Genomic DNA, 20296 nt, shown 5'->3' with positions numbered 1-20296 from the left:
GGTGAGCTCAACCATCAACTGGAAGAAAAGGAGTCTCTGGTTTCACAGCTGACCAAAGGCAAACAGGCAATAACCCATCAACTAGAGGAACTGAAGAGACAACTAGAAGAAGAAACCAAGGTCAAAGCCATTTTTTCCTAATACTAACATGAACCTGAGGTCTGAGTTAAAATACTTCAGTGCTATTCTTCAAGTTTCCCAAGGCAGCCTCTGCAGACCTATCAGACTTATCCATTGTAACCAGACCCAAATTATTGTCAGACCTATGCATTGTTACTTGTTCCTATGTTTATTCATATTGCACCCCCCTCCCCACCACCCCGACTTAGAATCCTTTCCTGCTACTTGCTTGAAGACTAAGATTGATTTTTCCCTTTCTCCAGTAGACTTGTAGTAGGCATATGGTAGGTTCTTAATAAAGGCTGATGTATACCTCTGCTTTAAGATAGAAAAGCAGAGGTCACAGGAGGACAAAAGAAAAAAATCTTGCAAGAGGGAATGTATAAGGTAGTTGAGAAAAGTTTTTCCCCCTTCCTGGGAACAATTTTAAAGAACATCTTGGTATAGATAGTGGTCCTAAGTTCTCAAAGTCCATGTCAGTGAAGTATAAGCTCCAGAAGGTCCTCCTAACCTAGAAAGGCTTTCTTCATGAATGGGTCTGTTGTTTGAGGACCAGCCTCGCTTACATTCAAGAGTCCAGACCTGCTTCACAGTGATGAATTTTTTCAATCGCAATAAGTCTTAAAGACATAGAGAGAATGTAATTGATAGAAGGAATGTCCAAACCAATGAAGTTATGGGTCCTTGAAGTATTGAATTCTAAGTAAGGATATAAAAATAGCCAGACTAGATGAAAACCTCCATGGTCAATCTAGCTGGTAGTTCTCTCTGGAAACAGAACTTTCTATTCAGTCCAAGTGAAAAGGGATGGAATGTGCCCCTTAATGGCTCTGTTACCCAGGCACTTTCCTTGCTCATGGAGGGCTAGAGAGTGGAATTTACTCATGCTATATTAACTATTTGGAAAAATAAGCAAAGAGGGAGTCCTACTAAATTCTGTTTGTGACACAAATGTGGTGCTGATACCTAAACCAGGAAGAGCTAAAACAGAGAAAGAAAACTACAAACCAATTTCCCCAATGAATATTAATTGAAAAAAAAAGGTTACATAAAATACTAGTAAGGAGATTATGGCAATATAACACAAGAATCATATACTATGATGATGTGAGATTTATACCAGGAATTCAGCGATGGTTTAATACTAGGAAAACTATCAGCATAATTGACCATATCAATAACAAGCAACAGAAATCATGTGATCACCTCAATAGATGAAGAAAAGGCTTTTGACAAAATACAGCACCCATTCCTGTTAAAGACACTAGAGAGTATGGGAATAAATGGAGCTTCCCTTAATGCTTCCATCAGCAAGCATTGTCTATAATGGGGATAAGCTAGAAGCAAGGAATAAAGGGTGAAGCAAGGATGCCTGTTATCACCAGTATTATACATTATTGCACTAGAAATGTTAGCTTAGGCAATAAGAGAAGAAAAAGGAATTAACTATATGTAGAATAGAAGAATGAGGAAACAAGACGATCACTCTTTCCAATGATATGATAGTACACTTTAGAGAATCAACTAAAAAACTAGTTGAAATAAATTTAACAACTTTAGCAAAGTTGGCGAGACATAAAATAAATCCACAGAAAATCATAAGCATTTCTGCATATAGACAACAAAACCCAGCAGCAAGGGATAAAAAGAAAATTCCATTTAAAATAATTGTAGACAATATAAAATACCTGGGAATCTACCTGCCAAAGCAAGCCAGGAAACATATGAACACAATTACGAAAACACTTTCACACAGTTGGATCTATCAATTGCTCACAGATCCATAATAAAAATGACAATTCTCTCTATCTACCAATCAAACTACCAAAAATTATTTTATAGAGCCAGGAAAAATAATAACAAAATTTATCTGAAAGAACAAAAAGTCAAAAATATCAAGGGAATTAATGAAAAGAAAATGAGAAGGAATGTGGACTAGATGTACCAGATCTCAAACTATATATAAAGAGTCAATAAGCATCAAAACTATCTGATGGTACTGGCTACGAGATAGAGTGGTGGATCACTTAAATAGATTAAATACCAGAAGGCATAGTAGTAAATGACTATAGTAATTTACGGTTTGATAAACCCAAAGATCCCAGCTTCTGGGACAAGAACTCACTATTTGACAAAAACTGCTGGGAAAACTGGAAAACAATATGGCAGAAACTAAGTATAAATCTTATACTAAAAACCAAGATAAGGTCAAAATGGGTATATAATTTAGACATAAAATGTGATACCATAAGCAAATTAGGAGGGCAAAAATTAGTTTACCTGTCAGATCCATGGAGAAGGGAAGAATTTGTGACCAAATAAGACAGGAAACATTACAAAATGTAAAATGAATAATAATTTTGACTCTAGCAAATTAAAAAGGTTTTGTACAAATAAAACCAATGCAACCAAGATTAAAAAGATAGCAGAAGAGGCAGCTAGATGGCACAATGGATAAAGCACCGGCCCTGGATTCAGGAGTACCTGAATTCAAATCTGGCCTCAGACCCTTGACACTTGCTAGCTGTGTGACCCTGGGCAAGTCACTTAACCCCCATTGCCCAGCAAAAAAAAAAAAAAAAAAGATAGCAGAAAACTGGGAAATAATTTTTGCAACAGATGTCTCTGAAAGGCTTCATTTGTCAAATGTATAGAAAACTGGGTAAAACTTATAGGACAATTCATTCTCCAATTGATAAATGGTCAGAAGATACAAACAGTTTTGAGATGAAGCAATCAAAGCTATCTATAGTCATATGAAAAAATGCTCTAAATCAGTGTTGATTACTCTGAGGTACCACTTTAACCTATCAGATTGGCTACTATGATAGAAAAGGAAAATCACAAATGTTGGAGGGGATGTGGGAAAATTGGGACCCTAATTCAATGTTGCTGGAGTTATTAACTAATCCAACAATTCTAGAGAACAATTTGGAACTATGCCCAAAGGACTATCAAATTATGCATATCCTTTGATCTAGTAATACTACTACTAGACCTATATTCCAAAGAGATCCAAAAAAAGGGGGGGGAACCTCATTGTACCAAAATATTTATAGCTGCTTTTTTATGGTTTTATGGTGGCAAAAAACCTGGAAATTGACGGCATGTTCATCAACTGGGGATTGGCTGAACAAGTTGTGGTATATGAATGTAATGGAATAATGTTGTACTATAAGAAATGACGAGCAAGTGGATTTCAGAAAATCCTGGAAAGACTTAAACTAATTGATATAAAGTAAAGGGAGCAAATCCAGGAGAACATTGTACACAGTAACAGTAACATTGTGATGATCAACTATGAATGACAGCTATTCCCAGCAATACCAAATGATCCAAGGTAATTCCAAAGGTCTCATGAGGAAAAATGCTATTCACATCCAGAAAAAGAACTGATGCAGTCTGAATGCAGATCAAAGCACACTGTTTTCACTTTCCTTATTTTTACTGGGAGGGAGGGGGGTTTCATCTGTTTCTTCTTTTACAACATGACTAATATGGAAATATATTTTACGTGCTTATACATATATAACCAGTATCAAATAGCTTACCATCTTGGGAGTGGGAGAGAAAATAAGGGAAGGAGGGAGAAAATTTGGAACTCAAAATTTTTAAATGAATGTTAAAATTTGTATTTACAAGTAAATAGAAAAAATAAAGTACTATAAAAATGTAAAAAACAAAGTCGGATTAAAAGAAACCTAGCAATCTGGTGTAAATCAAAATATCCTACCTTAGAAGCTGATTCTTACCCCTTCTGTATTGTTATCATTCCAGGCTAAGAATGCCCTTGCCCATGCACTGCAGGCTTCCCGTCACAACTTTGACTTGTTAAGAGAACAATATGAAGAAGAGCAGGAAGCCAAAGCTGAGCTCCAGAGGGTTATGTCCAGAGCCAACAATGAAGTAGCCCAGTGGAGGAACAAATATGAAACTGATGCCATACAGCGTACCGAGGAACTTGAAGAGGCTAAGTATGAACTTTGGAATTTGTGGGGTGGAGAATAAATGAATAGGCAGGCCAGTACTCAAGGTGAAACTCCCCTCTTGAAAATCCTTATGCTTCTTATTTTTTTGGCTTATTCTTAAATACTTATATAGTATTCCACAACCCCATGACACCTCCTTTCCCTTCCCCAAATAACTCCATCATTCCATCTGCCTCCATTCTGTGACTCATTGGAGCCATATCTGCCTCTAATTTGCCTCCCCCAAGCTTTTTGAGGCTCCCTCAGATGATGCTTATATTCTTTTACATCACCAAATTTCTTAAATCAAACTTATCTCATCCTTGTGAGCTATTTATATTTCCTTATGTAGCAGGAGATGGGGCAATGAGAGCCCAATCCTGGAACCATGTGCAATAGACTCTGCCTGCTGCCAACACACATAAAGTGTTTAGGGAACCTGCTTCTAGAAGTTTGTGACAATGTGTAATGATAGGGTCCTCCTCCCCAGTTCAAAGAATGTACAAGTACTATGTGACTATGTTCCATCTGCTTACTGAGTGGTAAAGAAAGGCCTTTTGATGGGCTACTGAGCCAGAATTGAATTGCATACAAAAATCACTAAATAGCTAAATTGATCTCTCTCTTCAAAGACCTTTTCCACTTTCTCTTATGGTACTCACTGACTATCCCACTGATCCCAATATTTAGCTTTATATAGTGTTTACTACCTCCCACACAACTATGCTCCAAGAAGACTCAGTCTTGGCATGTTGAGGCCACCACTGGGCTCACACCCACTATACTTCAGTCAGAAGAACTTAAACTTCTCTCTTCACCAACTCTCCATTTGTTAGTTTTCCTATGTGTTCATAAACAGTTCCTTTTTGAGGAATTATCTTTGGTCCTTTTAGGAAAAAATTAGCCCAGCGGCTCCAAGAGGCTGAAGAAAATATTGAGACTGTGAACTCCAAATGTTCATCCTTGGAGAAAACCAAACAGAGGCTTCAGGGGGAAGTGGAAGACCTTATGCTTGATTTGGAAAGATCTAACACAGCCTGTGCTGCTCTGGACAAGAAACAGAGGAACTTTGATAAGGTCCTTCCTTAATAGCTGTAGAAATACAAATACATGACAAAAATACCTATTCTACTTTTTTCATAAGGTTGTTGTAAGGAAAGTATTCTCTAAAGGGGAAAGCACCATATAAGTGTGACCCATTTGTTATACCCTAGAGTCACCCAATTTAAAATGCAGGTAGATGTTCATGGAAGGTGAAAGAACCTCATAACTGTCCATACTTGTCATTTGTCCCTCCTGATCTATAATGATGGAATAAATAATGGAATAGACATGTCTAAAACCAGTCCTTGGGTGCATGAGGTACTAAATGTGCAGAGGTGAAAGTGTGTCTGAGAAACTGAATCAATGTAAAGATTAGGGGTATGAGTCAGAGGGAAAGAGAATGCTTAATGAAATTGGATTAGAACATTTATATTAAGAAAAGAATTAGAAGTGAAACCAATGTGGAACCCAGAAGTTTGGGAGACACAAAAATAGGGAATTTACTGGAGCTTTGAGATCTTCTTTTTCATTAATATTTATGTACTGCATTAAAATTTGCAAAGTGATTTACATATATTATCTCACTTGAACCTCACAACAACCTCATAAAGTACTATAGGTATTATTATCCCTTTTTATTGATGAGGAAACTAAGATTCAGAAAACTTCAGTGACTTGCCCGTGACCATACAGACAAGATCTGAACAAAAGTCCTCCTGACTCCAAATCGAATACTCTCAGAAAGAATACTAGAGGTGATGGGGGTGTGGGGGGGAACCTAATGCATGACACATAGGAGATACTTAATAAATGTTCGTTGAATTGAATTGAAGATGATATGTCATTCTGGGTTCTGGGACACTTCAGTGGTGTCACACCAGCATTTGGGGAAGCATAATGACAAGCTCTCCTAAATTGGGGTTGGGACAATTTCAAACCTCCAGTAATCTGTGCACAGGGAAGGAGAGCAGCTTAAGGGAGAGGAGGCACACAAGCCAACTCAGAGCCATGTGTGAGTGTTTCTGTGTCACAATTGTGATATAAAATGCAAAGCAACAGAGTACAAAGAACACAGAACTTGGCATCAGAAGCCAGAGATTCAGCTCCTAGCTCTGAGGCTTTCTGAGCCTCAGCTTCCTCAAATGCAAAATGGAGGTGTTCCCTGGGCCACCTATCTCACAGCGTCTTTCTGAGAAAAGCATCTCAGAAACTATAAGGTGTTATATGAATACAAACAATATTTTAAAAGGGTATGAAACACCAAGTGGTCTGTGCACTGGGCTTAGAGTCAGAAATATAAGAGTTCAAATCCCATCCCATCTCGGATATTTGCTAGCTGGTTGACCTTGGGCACATAAGTCCTGTAAACCTCTCTCAGCCCCAATTTCCTCAGCTTTGAAATAGAAATAATAATAGAACTCTATTTGACAGGGTCTTTGTAAAGATCAAGTGAAATAATATATGTAAAGTGCTTTGTAAACCTTAAAATGCCCTATTAAATGTAGCTAGGTGTTACAGGCATTGGACTTGGAGTCAAGAAGACCTGAGTTCAGATTCAGTCTTTGGAACTTACTAGCTGTGCGATCGTGTGCAAGTCACTTAACCTCTGTTTGCTTCAGTTTCCTCACCTGGAAAATGAAGATAATAATAGCATCTTTATCCCAGGATTGTAGTGAAAATCTAATGAATTAATATTTATAATGCACTTAGCACAGTGCCTGGAAAATAGTAAGCCCCGCATAAATGTTAGCTATTATTATTATTACCATTTTTATTAAATTCTAACTATGATTATGTTGGTCTCAAGCAGCAAACTATTTTTAAGTTGTTATACCCCATTATTGATCATTTGTTTTGGATAAACTATATAATATTGGCAGGGGGAGCAGGAGGAAGTGATGTTTTATAAAGTAGATTTCATAATATGATCTTAACCCCTTTGTGACAATGTATAACATTTTAGCCTCGCAATGTCAAAACCCTTTATTCTTAACCCCTAAGGATGAGATAAACTCAGTTTTTTCAGTTGCATGTGTGTGTATATATAAAATACATAAAATATACATATCTGTGTATACATATGTATATATATAAAGATATATGTATATATGTATGTATGTATATGGGGGGAGAGAGAGAGAGAAAGCTCTTAAATCCAATTCATGCATGAGTTAAGACATGTTGTTATTGATCCTCTTTGAAAACAAAGGACCATGTACAATATACTAATATATCTGTATATATGTGTACATTTGTCTATATGTATATATATTTTTAACATTAAGACCAGTCACTGCTACTTCCCATTACCAATCCTTGTGATTCTCTAGGTCCTTGTGGAGTGGAAGCAAAAGCTTGAGGAGAACCAAGCAGAGCTGGAATCTGCTCAGAAAGAATCTCGATCCTTGAGCACTGAACTTTTCAAAATGAAAAATGCCTATGAGGAAGTACTAGACCAATTAGAGACCATGAAAAGGGAAAACAAGAACCTACAAGGTCAGCATGCCCACCTCCAGATGTTTGAAACTTACTAGCTCCACTATTTGTCCCTCAGGCCCCTATCTTCTTCCAGATGCCTACAACTATACATGACCCCACTCAGCCTTCATTCTGTCTCCTAAGTAGACCCATAAATTGGTTAAATAATAATAATAACACCATGCAACTTTCAAAGTACATTCACAGATATTATCACATCAATAATATGACAGTTATTCTGCCTTTATGCCAAGGTCCAAGACCATGCCTTATTGCTAGGCATCTGGGGATCCAAATTCATCCTTTCTTTAGATTCTATTTAGGGGAACACATCGAGTTTTCAAATCCACTGCTATATTTGGCAGTAAGAAGACCTCCCAGTAATTCCTGTGACTGTTTTCCCATGAGGTAATCTAACCAATTCTCTTCTTTGGTTGTCTCTTGGTTATTTTTAAAACCTCATGAAATTATTGAGGTAAATGAGAACTTTTCTTCACATGCCCATCTCTATAGAGTTGAAGTCAGGCAAAATGGTCTATGGCTTACTGACCATAAAATCATAGTTGTAGAGATGGAAATGTTATTAGAGGCCATATAATAATCATAACTTGCTTATTTTGCAGGTGGGAGGTTATTTGACTTACCTGAGGTTATATAGATAGTACATGTCATAGCTAGGATTCCATCCCAGACCCCCAACTCTAAATCCAGGGCTCATTCCTCCACACTGTCTCTATGCAGTGTCTAAAATAGAATTCTACTTAATTCTCTCTTTTTATGAACCTGTTGGTCAGGGACAAGAGAGCAAGAAAGTTGAACTGCCTATGTGAGGACTTGGGAGCACTGTGGAATTACTTAAACAACAAATTCTATTCTTACAGAGGAGATTTCTGATTTAAACGAGCTGATTGCAGAAAAGAGCAAGAATATGAAGGAAATGGAAAAGACCAAGAAGCAAGTTGAACAAGAAAAGTCAGATCTCCAGGCTTCTTTAGAAGAAGCTGAGGCAAGTTTCTAAAATATTACATGCTGGTCTTTTAGAGAAACATGAAACTGAAATGGTTATATTAGGTGACCTCTCTAATCTCTTCCCCTTTCTGTATGTCCTCATAGAAAATATACCCAAATTATTATTGGAGCCAATTGTCAGCTCTGGGCCTATACCTTATCTCATCTATCCCCTTTCCTTTAGTCAGTATATGATATTTGTCCATTTTGGACAAAACATCTATTTTATTATTTTCTCAATCCTGTTCTCTCAGGAAGAAAAGGAATCAACCTCAAACCACTTTCAGTAATTTAAAACTTCATATTATCCCATATGTCCCAATCATCTGTCTATGATATTCCATTGTTGGTCCTATACCTTTTCATGGGTACCTAGGTAGTACAGTGGATAGAGTGTTGGACCTGGAGTCAGGAAGACTCACTTTCATGAGTTCAAGTCTGGCCTTAGATACTTACTAGCTGTGTGACACTGGGCAAGTCGCTTAACCTAGTTTGACTCATTTCCTCATCTGTCAAAAGAGCTAGCAAAGGAAATAGCAAACCACTCTAGTATAGCTGCCAATAAAATCCCAAATAGGGTCACAGAAAGTCAGACATGACTGGAAAATGACAACAAAAAATGCCTTTGCATAGGCTACCCTCAATGTCTGGAGTACACTATCTTCTCAGCTCCATCTCTTAGAATCTCTAGATTCCTTCAAAGTTCAGTGTAAAGGTTACCTCCTACAGAAAGCTTAACCTGATCCTCACAGTCGCTAGTGCTCTTTTCCTCATTCTACCCCCCAGGGAATTTACCTTGTCCATGTCATACCCCCTTTTCCCATGAAATATAAACTCTCTGAAGGCAAGGACTGGTTCATTTTTGTTCCCCAGCACTTAGCACAGTGACTAGCACATAGCATGCACTTAAATGCTTGTTTAATTGAATTGAATTTGATTGGCCAGGACCTCTCTGTTAGCAGAATGCTTTCCCAGATTATGCTGGTTGTGAAAAGTTGTGATTGGCTTCACTAAAAGCAATGGCCATGCTTTTAGCAGAATTGCAGCAAAAGTATGTCCAAGGGACTCAGAAGGGCAGTAGCCTTATTTAGGAATAAGTCCACTTAAATATTATTTATTCTTTAAAAACAAAGATGGATCCTAATTCATACTAGTTGTTAAAAGAGATCCAAGCTTACCTCCTAGAAGTAAGAAAATCACCTAACAACAAACAGTAAACTTTTAGATTTGAATTCTCCTGGTATCTTTGCCCTCTGGTTCCATCAAGCCATTCAATGAGCTTAGGACCATTATTTAAATACTTCTTTGGTTTTATTTAAGACTTTGGGTAATTTGATTTCAATTGAATTATACAGCCATTTAATAAGTGCCTACTATGTGCAAGACACTGTGCTAAATGATGAAGATACAAAGACAAAAAAAAAAACAATCCTTTGTCCTCCATGAATATACATTCTTTTTTGTTTGTTTTTTGTTTTGCATACATTCTATTAGAGCTTACATTTCCTACCACTCTGACCTGTTTTTCAATGAACTAGTCTCAGGTGCTTGACTCATCTTCACTAGAGGTGAGACTGTGCAGCTAAATCCATTTACATGCAAGGGAGAGTTATCAGCTTGATTGCTTCGGCCCCCATATGTACTCTCCCTATCTAGGAACACTTTCTATGGAAAAAGTGACATGATCTGATATTTTCTTCCACCCAGGGCTCCTTGGAACATGAAGAAAGCAAAGTCTTGCGTATCCAGCTAGAGCTAAATCAGGTAAAATCTGAGATTGACCGGAAAGTCACTGAAAAAGATGAGGAAATTGAGCAGCTAAAAAGAAACAGCCAGAGAATGGCAGAGTCCATGCAGAGCATGTTGGATGCTGAGATCAGGAGCAGAAATGATGCCCTGAGGCTTAAGAAAAAGATGGAAGGAGACCTCAATGAAATGGAGATTCAGTTGGGCCGGGCTAACCGCCAAGTGGCTGAGACCCAAAAACACCTGCGCACCTTCCAGGGTCAGCTCAAGGTAAGTGAGGCAGCCTTTAGACAGTGCTCTTCTGGTACAGCTTCGCTCTCTGTAGCTTTATTTTGTCAGTTCTGGTCTCATGCTTGCTTCCTACTAAAGGATTCTCAGCTGCAACTGGACGATGCTCTGAGGGACAACAGTAACTTGAAAGAGCAGCTGGCTCTTGTGGAACGGAGGAACAGCCTCTTGTTGGAGGAGCTTGATGAGATGAAAGTGGCCTTGGAGCAGACTGATAGGACACGAAGACTGTCCGAACAGGAGCTGCTAGATGCGAGTGAACGGGTGCAACTCCTACACACCCAGGTACTCTGGGATCTGCTCCAGACACGATTCTTTTGCCTCTCCAAAAATGCAGAAAGAAAGGGACACACATGCTTCATCTCTTGCTCGAGTTTAATTCCAGGAATAACTATGTCTCTGCAGACTAATCTGTATTCTTTCCCTTATCAGAAAACAAAAACTATGAAACACACAATATATCCCTTTTTGTTGTAGCTGCCAGGAAAAACAAGAGCTAGATTTATTAACAAAATATTGTAATGTTTTCAACTTTGGCAGCTGAAAGCATCTACTCCTTCAGCTTGGTTCAGAAGGCCCATATTCTGGTTTATCTCTAAGGGTCTCGTGCACTCTAAACTTGCTTTGAAATGTAAGCCACCTCAAGTCCTTTTGGAAACATGCAGACTATAAATTTTAAGTAAATCAAAATATTTCAAAATCTATTTTTTAAACTACAGAAATATAACCATGAAACAGAGGAAAGAGAACTAGAATTAAAGTCAGATAGCTTCAGTTTCAATCCCAGCCATCACATACTATCTGCATGACCTTGTACAAGTCACTTAACATTCTTTGACCTCAATTTATTCATCTGTAAAATGACTAGATGGCTTTCTGAAGTGTCTTCTGGCTCTGAGTTTATGAAATCAAATTCCCATTATCTATTTTTCTTACTAGAATGCCAGCCTCATAAACACAAAGAAGAAGCTGGAGTCTGACATAGCAGAATGCCAAAAAGAAGTGGAAAACTCTATCCAGGAAGCCCGGAATGCAGAGGAGAAGGCCAAAAAAGCTATCACAGATGTGAGTGAGCTCTGTTGCCTGTTTTCACAGAGGTTAAATGAAGGGTTAGAGGAAAGGGTGGGCCTCTAGGCTCAAAAAGTTTCCTGTAAGGAATCAAGGAAACCCCCTGGATGGTTTAGTGATGAGTTAGATGACATTAATATGTCCTGTGGACCCAACCAGGCAGCCATGATGGCTGAGGAGCTGAAGAAGGAGCAGGACACCAGCGCCCACCTGGAGCGGATGAAGAAGAACCTGGAGCAGACCGTGAAGGACTTGCAGCACCGCCTGGATGAGGCTGAGCAGCTGGCCCTGAAGGGAGGAAAGAAGCAGATCCAGAAACTGGAGAATAGGGTACAGTACTGTGAGAATAACCAGGGAGTTGTGACTTATCTTAGAATTCTTGGTCTATGTAGAAGACAGGTAGTACACCTACCTACAGAAAGGGTCACACAAAGATTGGCAGAAAGAACAAAGAGCAGAAAGTCACAGAGTGGCCTGAAAGTGGGTTTGTGACCATTTCTACTCATCAGCACACACACACACACACACACACACACACAATCTCATATTTTAGCAAGCACATATAACTTAAAGTATTGAAATAATCATTATTGTGCCTATGACTTTTTAAATATTCAGTTTATGAGGAGTTTTATGTAGCTTCAAATCTGTTCATGGAAAATATATGGGGGGGCAGCTAGGTAGTGCAGTGGATAGAGCACTAGCCATTGAGTCAGGAGGACCTGAGTTCAAATGTGACCTCAGACACTTGATACTTACTAGCTGTGTGACCCTGGGCGAGTCACTTAACCCCAATTGCCTCACCAAAAAAAAGAGAAAAAAGAAAAGAAAAAGAATATATATATGGGAAAAGCAACATTTTTATCTGATTTCCATTTTAGAGAGGTATATGGTAGAAATAGTACTGAAAATGGGCTCAAAAGACCCTCACTCCTTCCTAGATGTATGACCATGGCTAAATGCTTTCCAACTGTTTGATCACTGAGCCTGGCAGTGATGAGGAAAGAAAGTGCTTAGCAAATTAAAGTGTGTAGACAGTCATACAATCATACTCCCCTAATACCATTACTTGAATCTTACAGTAACAAAACTAGGCAAAACAATATTGATAGGGTCAGTTAATTCCATAGAAACAATACTATAAATAGTGTAAATGGGTGACCCAGCTCATGTTGAGGGACTTGATAAGGCTTGGTTATAGTGAACCAATTCTGTTACTGCAAAGTGACATTGGTCAGGGAACTTCTTCCTGTATATATGCAAAAGCCCACAATTCAAGAACTAATTTCCCATTTTGTCTAAAATACCTACCTTCTTTTGTTCACCCATTCCAGTGTTTCATTCCTTTCTCAGTGTTTCTTAAGTCTAACTTAAATCCTTCCTACAGCAAGCCTAGCATACTTCCTATTCTCCAGAGTACAGATGGTTTGAGCTTTCTCTTCAAAGTAAACATTTCAAATCTCCTCTATCCTATATGTTATGCTGGTTTCTGTTCTTGATTTGCCAATTTCTCTGTTCAGCTCCATGGCTGATCTTCCTCGACTTTCCCTCACCCTTTTCTAAGTCCCCAAATCTGGTTGAACTGTTTAATTTTGTTTCTTTTTGTTTTTAAAACAGAGCTACAGGAAGAGGTGTTAGAGGGGTAATGATGGAGAGGAGTGTGTAAAACATGCCCCCTGGGAAGATTTGGGGCTAGGATGGAAAGGGGAGAGAGAGACAGACAGACAGAGGAGAAGAGCAAAAATTAGAGGAAACACTCTTACTAAAACATGAGGGCAACTAGGTGGTGCAGTGGATAGAGCACCAGCCAAGGAGTCAGGAGGACCTGAGCTCAAATCCAGCCTCAGAAACTTGACACTTACTAGCTATGTGACCCTGGGCTTAACCCCAATTGCCTCACAAAAGAAAGAAAGAAAGAAAGGAAGGAAGGAAGGAAGGAAGGAAGGAAGGAAGGAAGGAAGGAAGGAAGGAAGGAAGGAAGGAAGGAAGGAAAGAAAAAGACTAAAACACACCTTTTCTGGTTACTATTCAACAATCTATCAATAGTGCCTGTAAGTCAGTGAATAATGAAGGAAATTTGTTTCTGTGGAGCCTCATCTGGCTACTTTCAAAAACAAGTTGGGGGCAGCTAGGTGGTGCAGTAGATAAAACACTGGCCCTGGATTCAGGAGGACATGAGTTCAAATTTGGACTCAGACACATGAGACTTACTAGCTGTGTGACCCTGGGCAAGTCATTTAACCCTCATTGTCCCACAAACAAATAAAAATAAAATAAAATAAAAACAAGTTGCTCCCATGCAATGTGGTCCAAAATATATTTATTTAGCACTGACTGATGTGAAGCCAAGTGATAGGCCCTACTCTCCAGAACCCTAGAAAGTCATAGGGAGGGGAAGATGTGAAAGATGTAATTATGATACAAGGGGGAGACACTCTAAATTTCTCCTTTCCCTAAAAGCAGTAGCACCAGAGGAAATATGTTACTTCCTCTTCCTACCCCTAAGCATCCCTAATTAATATGAATAACCCTCTCTTTAGGAGAATTTAGGTGGCCTGAGAGACAACTGAGAGAGTAGGGTAGTTCTCATCCCCAACCTACAAATCCACATGGACTCTGTCAAGAAGGACCCTAGTGGAGAAAAAACAAATTGAAAGAAATTACCACAAGCCAACACAGAACTATATAAGATAATAAGTGAAGTTGTTGCTATAACCTTTGGAGCAATGATACAGCCAGACAAGAGAACTTGGTATCATTAAAAGTTTGTGGGCCTAGAGAAAAGGAAGAGAGAAAAAAAAACCTCCATCAAGAATGGGCTATGCCAAAATGAACCTCATTTTCTTTTTTCCAGAGTTAGTAGTTGAATAAATCAGAGGAATTCTGTAAAGCAGAGCTTACCTCATTTTTACAACTCCTCAGGATTATGGTGATGTGGCTCAGTGGATTGATCACTGGTCCTAGAGTCAGAAAGACCTGAGTTCAAATCCAACCTTAGATACTTACTAGCTGTGTGAATCTGGGCAAGTCATTCCACCTCTAAATTGTCTCCTTATCCTCATCTATAGAATGGTGATAATGATAGTATCTATCCTATAGGACTGAGGGTCAAAATGAAATGGCATCTGTAAAATGCTATAGAAATGCTAGTTACCATGAGCTAAATGATAATAGTTAAGTTGATTCAGAATCAGTCAAATGACCTTACCTAAAGAGTAATCTTTAATAGTTCAGTCACGTTGAAAGGAAGTCTCGAGTAAGGTAGGCATAAATTTGGGTTTGGCCCTATGCCAATATTTTTTTTCAGCAACCTGGATGAAGACATAGACAGCTAAAGGCATTGGGCTAAACCTAATAAGAAGAAATTTAATAAGGACAAATAGCTAATATTTATATGATGCTCTAAGATTTGTGAAGTACTTTGTTTATGCTATCTCACTTGATTCTTACAATGTTCTTGTGAGGTTAGTGCTATTATTAGCCCTGTTTTATACATGAAGATACTAAGGCACAAAGAGGTCAAATGAATTGCCCCAGAATTTCTTCTCTCTTGTCTATTCCACTCACACCTCCAGGAGTTCTAACAGATGTCTCCAGTTGCTGCTCCCTGATGAGGTTACATTAGCACATATTATTTTGTCTACAATCCATGCTTCATGCATTTCTTCTTAGTGCCCAGCAGATGGTGGTCATCCCCTTTTCTAGAGGACCAGCACTGTATCTCTAAATTTCCTGTCTCAAAAACATCTATTTCTAGAGATTTCTCGTATACTTCATTCTCTAGAATCGGGCCTAGAAGTCTTCCAGACATCCAGAACACCTTCCCCTTGTACCTAATAAGTAGGACTTTCACCCCAATTCCACAATGGACATAATGACATCAAAATTTGTATCTTTTCTATCTCAGAACCTAGGTACTACCCTCCTACCTGTATTAATAATCTATGTGCATTTAAAGGTTTTGGAATAACACCCCAGTCTCTCCCTAGTTGTCTCTCAGTCTACCCCCAATTGCCCCTAGATTTATGGGTGGGGTTATTTAATTTTCTAGGGGCAGTTCCCAAAATATCCAAGAGAAGGGGAAAATGGGCAGACTTGTAGTTCCTTTGACATTACTACATGGAAAGGGAAATGTGTGTAACCCCCTAGGTGTATGGTAAGGTAAGTATAAATGGGTGGTACAAGTAAAATACGCTAAAAATTTTGAGGAGGGGGAGATCACTCATAGCTAAAGGACTAGAGAGACATAGCAATGGAGGGACTGGGAAGTCAAAAAAGATTTAATAGAGGAAGTGATCCCTACATGGGACTTTGACTCTGCATAACTCTCAGGGATTCCTGCCACTTGTCTCCATTTCTGTGCCTTATGGGAATAGGAGTGTGGTTCACATCCTACCCCTGATAGTGACGTGCAGTATCACTGCTTATATCTACCTACAAGCAATCTTAAGACTTTGAAGTAAACCAAAGTAGTTACTCATTCGAAAGAGTTTAGGGACCCATGTACTTCAGTATGCACCTTTGCAAAGTTCAATATGACCCCACCATCACATAAGTAAGTGAGGAAGGTCCTTAGAGATTTTGATCTCTCTCTTGTGTTCTTTCCATGACATTGGTTTTTAGGTTCATGAGCTGGAAAATGAGCTTGATGCCGAGCAGAAGAGGGGAGCTGAAGCCATTAAAGGGGCCCACAAATATGAACGGAAAGTCAAAGAAATTACTTACCAGGTAAATGTCAGAGAAGTCACAATAGAGTCTCTGCTACTCAAATTGTGTTCAGAAAAGTAGATGGAGACTTAGAATCCTAATCCTCTTTATCCAGGCTGAGGAAGATCGTAAGAATGTCCTGAGGCTCCAGGACCTGGTAGACAAGTTACAGGCCAAAGTGAAGGCATATAAGAGACAAGCAGAGGATGCTGTGAGTAGAGAAGCTTCCCCCAGGTGACATGTAGGCATGGTTCCCACCGTGCTGTGTATTTTCTCCTAGTTGTCAATTTTGCTTGCAGAGCATATGTCCATTTCTTTTTTTTTCTTTTTCTTTTTTTTTTGGCAGGGGGAGGGGGTTGAGGGGAGTCAGGGCAATGAGGGTTAAGTGACTTGCCCAGGGTCACATAGTTAGTAAGTGGCAAGTGTCTGAGACTGGATTTGAACTCAGGTCCTCCTGAATCCTGGGCTGTTGCTTTAGCCATTTCACCACCTAGCTGCCCCCCATGTGTCCATTTTTTAAAAGAAACCAACATTTAGGAACTTTATTCCAGATCACATAGCTCCTCAGGGTCCAAGCCCAGTTTTCTCTCCCACAAAATCAAGGGATTGGGTTTGATGGATTGAAATGACTCCTAAAATCCCTTCCAAACTCAACATTCTGTGAGTATGCTTTCTAGGGAGCAGTATTATATTTGAAGTCAGAAAAAAAAAGATTTGAGTCATGGCCCTGATATTTATGAGATCTGTGATCTGAGAAGAGTCGTTCATTGCATTTGAGTCTGTTTCCTCATCTATAAAATGGAGGTATTAATATTTGAACCACATCCATCACAGGAGTTATATGAGAAAAGCTCTTTATAAACCTTAAATACCTTAGGACTTCAATATACCATCAGTGTGTGAATTCCCTCCACTAATAGTGTAATTTAGAATTCATCCTCACTGTCTCAGCCTGCGCTTCTCTTATCCATGTTCTCTCATAAGCCCTTCATAGAGCTCCACCCAACATGCTGGCAACCTTTTGATAGTTCTCTTAATATCCCCAGTTAACACACTCCAGCTATTTGTTGCCCTTCAGTCTAACAGCATAACTGGCCCATGTCTTATGTGCAAATAATTGTTGATAATGTGCTACAACCTATTTTTGTCTGCCATCTATCTCTGTTGTCTTTTTTTGCTTTGGAGACTGTGGTATTCCAAAATTCACAAGCATATTGTGTTACTGGAAGAATATTCGTATTTAACAGTGGGGTTTTGTTTCAGAGTTTCGTTGTGATTGAAAGGCTCCTAAATTAATCAGTCAATCAACAACCATTTATTAAGTCCTTACTATGTGCCAGGCAGTGTACTGAGCATGAGGGATATAAAGGAAAAGCCCCCAAGGAATATCATTCTTAAAAGACTGCCTGTTCCTTTCTCACATTTTCATTAAGGTGCCTCCCAATACAAATGTAAGCTGTTACATGTTCTGTCCTACCTCACCCTACCCCATTCTTCTTCATTCTGCCCCATCAACCCTTCCTTACCCTAACTCCCCACCCCAGCCATCTTTATCTTACTCTGCCCTGCTATGGATGAAATCAAACATGGATAAACAGCAGTAACTGTTTCATTTCCATTTTCTGTATTCCTCTTCCCTACCCAGCCTCCACCATCAGACAATGTTTTGTGCTGGAATTCTTAATAAATACTAACCTGACTTTTTTGGGTGGAGAAAGCATTCAGCCTCTCCTTATGTTGTCTTTGCTATCTACTCAGGAGGCCAGCTTTATTCTGGTTTAGTCCCAGGGAGGCAATTAGGGCTCAGTGTATAGAGCAGTGGACTTGGAATCAGCAAAACTCAACTTCATGAGTCTCAGACACTTACTAGCTGTGTGAACCTAAGAAAGTCACTGAACTGTTTTCTTCAGTTCCTCACCCATAAAAAAAAGCTAGAGCAGGAAATGGCAAAATGCTCCAGTATGTTTGAATCACTGTCAAGTGAACCTTTATACCTACAGTAGATTCATCTAGCTAGATCTGGACACAGAGCAAGTCTGGTGCTCAGTATGCCATGTGAGCTGGATTTCTCTCTGAAAGATAGAGGTCTTTCTCAGTCTATAGATGCAGGGATGCCTGTCCTTCTTCCTCCTTAGCTTAGAATCCAAGATTCCTTCCCTTCTCTAACCAGATTTATCCTGCAGTTCTCATGAGACAGCTAGGTGATGGAGGGGAAGGCATGCTGAGCTTGAAGGAAGGAAGGCTTGTGTTTAAATCTTGCCTCTGACACTGACTAGCTGGGTGACTCTAAGCAAATCATTTAATTGCTGCCTTTCTCAGTTTTCTTTATCTGTAAAAAGGTATGATAATATTAGCACCTGCCTCCCAGTGCTGTTGGGAGGATAAGATGGGATAATATATGTAAAACACATTGCAAACTTTAAATTAGTCCCATATAAATATCAGCTATTCATAACATTACCTGGGAAATATCCAAGTCCGTTATTTTGGAGAACTCTGCCTTTCTTAATCTATCTCAGGAAAGATAGTTCAGTGCACATCCATCATTTAATCAACAAATATTTATTAAGCATCTACTGTGTGTCAGGCACTGTGCTAGGAGCTGATTCCCAAAAAATAGGAAGGAATAGGAGTCTCATTAACAAAGGTGTAGAACGGTTGTCATTCCCTACCTCATTCTTTTTTAGGAGGAACAAGCCAACACTCAGCTAACAAGGTGCAGGAGAGTTCAACATGAGCTGGAAGAAGCTGAGGAGCGGGCCGACATTGCCGAGTCACAGGTCAATAAGCTAAGAGCCAAGAGTCAAGACGCAGGGAGCCAGGTTGGTACATAGACCACAATGCCTAGCAAAAACTGCCATTTCTATCTAGTCCTAGAATTTTAGGGAAACCACAGGTGCAGCTTCTTCCCGGGTAGGTCCTACAAAAAACTTGGGAGTGCAAAGGTTGTGCTTGGGATTCCAAGAAACCCAACCCAAGGCCAAAGGATAGAATCTACAACCATAAATGTTTTGTTCTCTCTTGTCACCTAGTCACAGGTTTTGTACATCTCGTTCAGGATGTTTCCAGAATGTTTTCATACTTTTTAAATATTCTATGAAACATTGAAGTCATAATACTCATTTAAGCTAAGCTCTCTAAACTTGCAGGAAGATGTATTGCAAAAGTTCTTACTCAGATTGGTGAGGGCTTCTTACTTTGGTCCACCTAGGGAAAGGGCAAAGGAAAATGGAGAGCTGATAGACCTGCCCTCACTCTGAACAAGTGAGAGTCAGAGCAAGGAAGTATCTATCAGCTGCCTTCCTCCTCTCTCTAAGCATTACTAGAATCCAAGTAGCCCCTGCATTGCAAGAGAGCCAGAGATCTGATGAGTGTACAATGAACAATATCAAAGAAGCCCTTTTCTTAAACACTTTGCTTGAGTGTTCCACGGGGGGAGGGGGAGGGCTTTTGTTTTTCAGTACAGATTCATCGAACTTTTTTCTTCCTTTCCAAACTGCACAGAAAATGGAAGAGTGAGGATCTCCAGCTACCCATTGCCCCATTCCTCAAGGGTACATCTACAATGAACATAAATGGAAGATGTTAAAAATAATAAACATTAACAGTAATGTAAAATGCCTAACTTTGTTACCTTCATTGCTCTATAACTTGAGTTACCAAATAATAGAGTTTAGAAGGGCTAGATTTATAGACTAAGGTAGAAAGGTCATTGAAGAAACTTAAGCCAAAGGAGGTGAGGTAAGTGGCTCAAGGTCACCCAGAAAAATGAGCTTGATCCAGGCTCACCTGGGTCCCAGCCCAGTGCTCTCACGTCTATACTTGAAGTAGAGAAGTCATGTAGACTATCCTTCTACCATTGTATGAAT

General features: G+C 39.3%; 1 protein-coding gene across 1 annotated transcript in view; it reads left to right on the top strand.

Moving 5' to 3' along the window:
* The window catches only part of LOC122753675 (myosin-13-like), a 78778-nt gene extending 58769 nt beyond the window's left edge, over positions 1-20009 (top strand). Inside the window, 13 exon segments of the mRNA XM_044001250.1 lie at positions 2-120; positions 3898-4094; positions 4982-5165; positions 7463-7628; positions 8492-8616; positions 10326-10634; positions 10734-10937; positions 11592-11717; positions 11880-12050; positions 16344-16448; positions 16543-16638; positions 19115-19249; positions 19932-20009. Coding sequence (XP_043857185.1) covers positions 2-120; positions 3898-4094; positions 4982-5165; positions 7463-7628; positions 8492-8616; positions 10326-10634; positions 10734-10937; positions 11592-11717; positions 11880-12050; positions 16344-16448; positions 16543-16638; positions 19115-19249; positions 19932-19946 — 1952 coding nt within the window. The 3' untranslated portion in view covers positions 19947-20009.
* Positions 20010-20296: the final 287 nt, after the last annotated feature.

This window comes from Dromiciops gliroides, chromosome 4 (assembly GCF_019393635.1).
Source record: "Dromiciops gliroides isolate mDroGli1 chromosome 4, mDroGli1.pri, whole genome shotgun sequence".
In the NCBI taxonomy this organism is placed as follows: Eukaryota; Metazoa; Chordata; class Mammalia; order Microbiotheria; family Microbiotheriidae; genus Dromiciops; species Dromiciops gliroides.
This window is presented reverse-complemented; position numbering and strand designations above follow the sequence as displayed.